The 8,044-nt window shown below is 58.9% G+C and overlaps 1 protein-coding gene across 1 annotated transcript in view; it reads right to left on the reverse strand.

The window, feature by feature from the left end:
- Positions 1-6,250, reverse strand: part of LOC119100669 (double-stranded RNA-specific editase 1) — a gene marked incomplete at its 5' end in the record, with an annotated part of 45,104 nt that extends 38,854 nt beyond the window's left edge. Inside the window, 2 exon segments of the mRNA XM_037223746.1 lie at positions 1,996-2,050; positions 6,203-6,250. Of these exon segments, the coding sequence (XP_037079641.1) occupies positions 1,996-2,050; positions 6,203-6,211 (64 nt within the window).
- Between the last annotated feature and the right edge of the window lie 1,794 nt (positions 6,251-8,044).

An 8,044-nucleotide genomic window follows, 5' to 3' on the forward strand; every position in this document is an offset into this window, starting at 1 on the left:
TTCTGATAGTGAGTTTGAAATTAGCCACGGGGTCCTGCCTCAATGAAGCGATGGTCTCAACCGCCGTCATATCAAGCCAATGAATGGCATATAACACTGCGGGCGCACCACTTCCCAGAAACCAATCAGGCGCCAACGTTAATCCGCTAATAATCATGAAATTGGCTATTCGTCACTGCAGCGGCCAGGGTCAGCAACGGCGCATCGTCCTGCTGGAAAAGCGAGCAGTGTAAGTTCGCGGGGGTCTCAGGCGCCATGATTATCGGTCCAGACGCGCGTCATCCCTCGGCCTCTTCCACCTCACCGCAGTTTACCACTGCCATCACCACCCGGACGAGCCCGGCCGTGCCGTGGCAGCCGGAGCCCGCAGTGCCGTGGCAGCCGCGTGCCGGGTGGGTCGTGGCAGCCGCGTGCCGGGCCGGGTCGTGGCAGCCCGTGCCGGCCGTGCCGTGACAGCTGGAGCCCGGCCGGGTCGGCAGCCGGAGCCTGGCCGTGCCGTGGCAGCCGAGCCCGGCAGTGCCGTGGCAGCCGGAGCCGGCCGTGCCGGTGCAGCCGGAGCCTGGCCGTGCCGTGGCAGCCGGAGCCCGGCAGTGCCGTGGCAGCCGGAGCTCGGCCGTGCCGTGGCAGCCGGATCCCGACCGTGCCGTGGCAGCTGGAGCCCGGCCGTGCCGTGGCAGCCGCGTGCCGCGCCGGGTCGTGGCAGCCGCGTGCCGGCCGCGCCGGCCATCGGCGCGTGCTCGTCCCATCGGTCACGACGCGGTCATCTAGCGACCCTCAACGCCGGCCGCCCGATGCCCGCGAATGGCACGTGACATGTGTCGGCGCGCTAACGCAGCCGACGCAGGGGCGGACCCGTGGTGGGGACGGGTCGTCGGCGGAGACGGCCAGAGCCGGCTGATGGTTTGAATCGCGTTGTCGACAACGTCAAAAGCCGCGGGGGGGGGGGGCGTGGACTTCGCACCGTTGCAGCAAGACCGCGGGTCGACCAACAGGAAGGGCGACTGACTGGCTAACCGGATAACGACCGATCCCGAATCCGGATCCGGATCCGGAATCCTGGCGTCCGCGGAGTCGGATCTCCGATCGCTTGCATTGTGGGACATTTGAGACAGCAGACGAGATTTAAAACGGAAGCATTAGCGTCTGCACATAACGACCACTCAATAGTAGAGGGCAGCTGCAGTTCCGCTGATTGATTATTACAGCCCATTTCATGAAAGCTCAGACAGTCGTTCGGGACTGGGAGCATTTTAGCTCCATTGTTACTATCCGTACGTAGCCCATCTGCTTGCGAAGACCCGGTGAGACTACATGATTTGCACCAGTTGTCGAAAGGTGCTCTATCCCAGATGACATCATCAGTGAAGGGCCAATGAAATATCATCACACAATGTCATCAATGAAAGACAATATCATCAGTGAAGGGCCAAGTGTCATATAGCGGGCAACTACATGTCAGGGACTCCAATGGAAATTGAAACGGAATTACCCGGGGGTTTACGACCCCGAAGGGCCAGAGAGTTGTCAGCTCAATGCAGGGCATCCGATAGCGAACTGAGGACATTGCGGACGACGAAAAGGGTAGCGGTGACCCCGCTTGCTCCGATACACTGCCATCGAGCGCCTCCGCTCAGCACGCTCATGCTATGCTTCAGCCATACCGCAAGCGCAGCTGTGTGCCGAGAACTGCGTTCTCGCATACGACTTTCCAACGGCAGTCTCTTCAGGCAGCAGTAATGTGATTCCGTGATGCTACCATGCCTTATCTTGATGGCTATTGACGTCTGAATGCGACAAGGTGTGGAATCGGCGCGTTCTCCATCAACGCCGTCTTTGAGTTGGCGCGTCGGTGACCCAGAACATGATCATATAAGAACGGCCGCTTGCGCTGCCCAAATGGCGGAACGTCAAAACCCGGGGCTGCGAGTATCAGACGAGGACATCACCATCAACAGACGGCACCGGCAAACGATGTGGCGACGGCTGCCAACTTACCGGCGTCCGTATCCATAGCATCTGCCGGACGTTTCCATGGTGGCCCGTCTCCCTGCTGGGCAAGCAGAAACACGGCGTCAGCAGAGACCGAAATCCAGGCATCGCTCCCGTCGTCGACACAAAGCAGCGGACAGGGGAAGAAGAGACCAGGATATGGCGCCTTCCCCGCACAGCGGTACGGGAGATCAGGATGCGGGATATTCCGCCCACTTACACAGCGACAGTGGACAGCGGATGTGGTGGGTGTGGGTGTGGAAGGGGGATCGAACGCCCCTCCCCCCCCACAGCGACAGAAATACGTCGCTGGGAGCTGAGGGATCCCATCGACTCATGCAGCGGCAGCAGACAAGCCGGTAAAGAGACGTCTCACCTACTCACGCAGCCCCAGCGGACAGCTGCCAGCGCGGCAGGCATTACGTCCGCGCGCTCCAGAGCACAAGAGCATCAGACAGCGGCCGTCAGCCATTCCGTTCGTTTTGCACAGCGCGGGAACAGTGCGAGGGAGAGCCAATCCCTTTCGCCGTCTCGCGGAGCAGCGGCGGGCAGCGGCGGCTCAAGAAGGGGGGGGGGGGGGGGAGGCAGACATCCCACTTATCCGCGCGCCGGCCACCGGGCGCCGCCGGCCCGCCAACACACATCTCATCAGCGCCGCGCCGTGGCCAGCTGCCGGGCGTACACAGTGCAGTGTCCGCGCCCGGGCCGCAGCACAATGACTCATCGATTGGCACCCCGGCGACTAATGGGCCCAGTGTCGGACCGATAACCCGACACGGGGCAGGCCGTCGGCCAGGCCGAGCAGGCGCCGTCGGCGCGGCGCTGGCCGCGTCGCTGGCCTCAGTCACCGGCCAGCGGCACGGCCGGGCGCAGATGACGGCTCCGTCTGGAGGATCCCCTGCGGAGGCCGTGACCGCCGTAAAATGAGGCGGAGAAGCCTCCGAGAATGACTTTGATGAAGGGCTGATGCCCGTCATTAAGCCGCGATGACGATGGACGAATGGCGACGCTGAACGGAAAAAGTGATTGCGTTTTGGCAAAGTTGGTTTTAAGAAATTGCAGGAGCATTCAAATGAGCGTGCGACTGATTTCATAACGTTGGACAGCCTAAGCAGTCCAGTGCAGTTGCTGAAACAGAACTGGCCCCGGCGGCATGCTAAATCGGTTACTGACATTAAGGCGGCCCCTATCACAAAAACGGACATAACCGACATGAAACGGCCCATATCCACACGCACCAGCAAAATGACTCTAATGACCAATGAAGGCCAAGATTTGTGAAGGCTTGGTGGTGCTCGTCCCCTGGACAGCTGTTCGTCCTCATCCCCAGCCCCCCCCCCCCCCCTCACGGCGGCTGGCACCGCCGAGGCGCCGGCTGCTGCTACCCCACCCCCCTCCCCCCGCCCGGGCCACCGCTTGACAATCAGTGTAATGGGTGCGTGGATTGAGGGTCGCCCGTCACGCCGCCTTTCAGCGGCCGCCTCGCCGGCCAGCGCGCGCGGACGCAGCCGGCTCGCTCGCCGGAGCCGACGGCGTTCCTCATGTCAGACTGGTGGTGAGCGTCGCGCCCGACCCGGCGCCGGACATCCCCCCCCCCCCCCCCTCGGGGGCCCGCCCGACCAGGCAGACGCTGCAGACCCCTATGCAATGAATACAGTGAATCGTCAAGTCGCTCGTCCAAAAAGACGCAGCTGAATAGGTGTGGCTAGAAAACCGTGTCGCCAACATCGCAGGCAGACTCCATAGTCTCGGTCGCAGACCATACGCGCTCGTTTCACATCCCGACGTCGCTGACTGTAGGAGGGGGAGGGTCATGACCCCAGCGGACTATCGCTGGGCATGCTGAATCGGTTACTGACAGCCAATGCAGGCCCTATCACAAAAAACGGACATAACAGCGACCTGAAACGGCGTCAAATCCACACGCACCAGCGAAATGACTCCAATGACCAATGAAGGCCAGGGTTGTGAAAGCCAAGGCAATGATGGGCAAGGCCAACGCGGTCTTGCGCCCGGCTCTTAAACTGGCAGACTTACCTCAGGCTCGCACTTCTGAAGTTGCAAGTACATCATAACTGCTCTATAATGCTCTTTGGGCTTCTAGCCGTTCGTGTATACCGAGCTGCCTGTTATACGCAAGGACTTTGGCCAATGAATACTGGTCTACGTAACGCCCGCATGCCCGTTTTTCCACACTCTCCAAAGCTCCCCTGCACAGCACCGCAGGGAGGCTTTAGGCCCCGGCCGCGGCGTCACTCTTTGTGAAAGTGCCCGTGAGTGTCGCATTACGGCCGTATGTGCCGGGCGCCATTCACCCGCGCATCGATCCCGGAGCCGACTCCGCACTCCGCGCTCCGCCGCGTCCGCGGAGCCGGCTCCGCCGCGACGAGCGGCCAGTGTCGGCGCGCTCGGCGCGCTGACCGACAGAGCGCCGCCCGCTGCCCGTCCGCGGCGGGCGGGGCGGCGGCGCGCACTGCCGCTGCCGCCGCTTCGGTCCTCCCAGAGGTGCGCACCGGCCCCCTGCCGTCGCCACACCTGGCCGGCAATCCAATTACACCGAAGACACTCGGGCCCAGCCGATCGGGCCCAGTTTAATGAGCCTGTAACCGCCGGCTTACGACGTCTGTCGGCGACGACTCGCCGCCACGCCGGAGCGAGTTAAGCGGCGGACGGCGGCGCAGGCGGAGCTCACGGGTCGTGACGGCCGCTGCTCGGACCAGCTCATGGTCGTGACGGCCGCTGCGCGCTGCTCGGGCCAGCTCATGGTCGTGACGGCCGATGCTCGGACCAGCTCATGATCGTGGCGACCGCTGCTCGGGCCAGCTCATGGTCGTGACAGCCGCTGCTCGAGCCAGCTCATGGTCGTGACGGCCGCTGCTCGGCCAGCCGTTCGACCGTTATTTCTGCTTCACATTCATGGGGGTCGCGGGCCGCTCACAAGTGCAGAGTGCATCGAGCAAAGGTCTGACGGGGGAGCTGTTCACCGTAAGTAGTGGTCGCAGTTGGGCAAACTACATGAGTTTCGTTTCATGGATTCTGGACGTGGTCAGAGGCGTCTGTGCGCAGAGGAGTTATTTGAAGATGGCAGGTAACATCGTTGTGAGGGTATGTTCAATGCACATCAATAAGCTGATCCACAGAACAAAATGGCTCTATTGGCGGCCTTATATAGTAAAATATTACTGCATGAATATGACGCCTCGTGACGAAAACCATGCAGCCGGCGCAAAAAAGCGACATAAAAAGCGTCCTACAGCGTCATAAATATTACCACAAATACCATTACCTTGTCCATCACTTTCTGGCTAGGGAAGAGAAATGCATGCAAAATGACCAGCGAATAACGTCAAGTTAAGTCCTGCGCTACATTGACAAAGGAGCCAGCAACGGCCATCAAACGTGCTGGACGTGCACAAACGCTCAAAAGGCTTGAAGACTTCCCCAATGCCAGTTCATGTGATTAAAGCACTCATACAAAGTCGAAAGAAGCGTGGCGTAATCATGAACTCTCACGGGGATCTTGCATGAAAGTCAGCTTTCCTGGGCGTCTTCAACAAGACGAATTGCCAGAGAAATAAATACAACGGTGAAAAGGCATCGCCAAAAAGTATTATCAAGCTACTGGAATGCAAACGAAAAAATCCAGCAACGACCATCTTTACCTAATACGGAACGCACTGACCCGTCCATTCCAGCAGCTAATAATCACAGTACAAGGACAACCAATAAATCATACGATCATGAAACAGCGCCACATTCCTTCCGGGGGTTTCAAACTGACCTGAATCAAAATAAATCGGAATAGGGAGTTAAATGGCATGAGTCTCCACACTCGCACTCAATAATCGGAGTAGAATTCACCGCATGCGCTATCATGTCCGCAAAAATGATAAACAACCTGCGGATGCCGTCTCCATTCCGGCAAAAAAACGATAAAAGAGCCACGAGAATACGAATGAATAATTAAGGACTGCACCGTAAATGCCATAATTCATGCAAACAGTCAGCACAATACACATCATCATGAGACGAGGAACTATTTATTTTAGGCTGCCTCGATTTGAATTACGGAGATATATAGCTAGGCACAATCACAGGACAAATGAAAGAAAATGTACAGAAAAGGGCACGATATCGTGTCACGCTAAAAAAACAAAAACATCCCTAACCCCAAACGTGCCGACCAAATGCGCCAGTGCGCAGCGCACTGTACTCCAGTCATATTTGCCGTGCATTCATTTTCTTTGTTTCCTTGTAAACCCTGGAACGGAAGAAACAAACATCAAAAACGAAGCCCAAGCAATTTTAAATGGAATGGCCAGGGCTAGAACACGCACGCGGGAGGGGAGCGTAATGGTCGAGTGGCTAGCGCCTTGGACTCCCACGTGGGGAGTTGAGCTCGAATCCCAGTTGCGCCATAATCGCTGAGCGCTGATATTGCCAATGCCGTCGCCGGCGCTCCATAAAAACGTCAGCCAAGAACAAAAATCATTTTCCCAACATGGGTTTTTGACGGGTCGTTTATTATCCGTATCACTATCGCTTATCCTCGACACATTGAGCTCTCGGGGCGGCCGCCACCATTTCAAACGTGTGGCAACTGTCCGTATGAATAAACGAATAAAAAAGAAAATCTTTAAGTAAAAATAAAGAAGAAAGCTGACATTGGCGAGACGAAGTCCCTTGAAGGTGGAACGTCTCCGACAGCGGCATGAAGCCTCGCGTGTGACCAATGCGATCATAGCCGCTTTGTCAGCACATGCCAACTAACTTAGCCGCCCCGGCCTTGACGCTCCGGCACCTGTCTCCATCCGCGCCGCCGTACAGTCACGGCGGGAGGATTGTTCAGGTTGTCAGGTTGGTTGAATATCCCCCTTCCCATGTGCGCTGAGAGCAATGCAGTTGACTTCGAACTACATCACTATTGTCGTTCAGCTCACTGTCAAATATGCAGTTTCAAAATGAGGCATCGGCAAATGCTGGCAAAATGATGTAAATTGAATCGCGTGTCCTGTTCGTGCCAATCCAGTCACATTCATCTGCCACAATAACGACAAAAGATCCCCTGAATGTCCGCCCGATTGTCGCTCTGACGTGCGTTCCGTGTTGGACAGAATCCATATTGAAATTGGCATCACAGTTACAGCAAATGCTAAAACGTTAGGTATGGCGTCGGGAAGGCATATCGCGTGCAATACCACCTGAAAATGGGGCTTTAGGTATAAAAGCTGGCCGACAGATTTGTGGAAAATGCCACACAAGTGCAATTCCCACAAATTGCAGAGTCAGTTCGTGAGCCACAAGCTCTTCACTTACCAACCACGGCGGATATTAATTTCAACCTCCATCGCACGTCAACTGGTTAGAATTAACCCAGCGGTACCAATATCAAAACATTAGCCCGAAACCCGGGCTGTCGCGCCTCGCTGCATCGCCTCGCGCCAGCTGCGAGCCGGCCCGGAGGGTGCGGGCGCCCCGGCCGGCGGCGGAGGGCCACGGGCCGGAGAGCCGCACGACAACACTGCACGCCACCGCGACCGCTGGGCCTGGAGCGGCACGCACGGCCGACCGCGCTTCCCCAGGGGTCGCCTGGCGACGAAGCCGGCCGGCTGGCCGCGGCACAGGACCGGAACCGTCTGGGTCTGGTCCGCGGGACCGGCTGAGGTCCCAGTCCGGTGCGACCAGCTGGAGTCCCGGGCCCCGGCTCCGGCATCGAGCATGGCCGTTAGACGGAGTCAGCTATCTTCAAGGGCCAGGGTCGGGGACGGCAGCCCGGCGCGCTGGGCCGCCGTGCGTGAACGTAATCCGCGTAGTCGCGCGGGGCGAGCGCTCAGTCACTGAGCGCGGCTAGCAACTCCCGCGGGAGCCGGAGCCGACCGCGGGAGCCGGAGCCGAACGCGGCGCGTCCCTCGTCCTATCCCAGCGCGACGCTCACCTGTGCCTGGCGTGCTCTCTCGGGCCGCAGGCCGCCCCTGCCCGGCCGGGGCACCGGCATGAGCTCACGGCGGCGGCCGCAGCTCTTACCAGCCCGGTCGGGCTTTTGATTAAAGAGCGG

Source organism: Pollicipes pollicipes, unplaced genomic scaffold (genome assembly GCF_011947565.3).
Source record: "Pollicipes pollicipes isolate AB1234 unplaced genomic scaffold, Ppol_2.1 Scaffold_4881;HRSCAF=5763_pilon_pilon_pilon, whole genome shotgun sequence".
NCBI classification, from domain to species: Eukaryota; Metazoa; Arthropoda; class Thecostraca; order Pollicipedomorpha; family Pollicipedidae; genus Pollicipes; species Pollicipes pollicipes.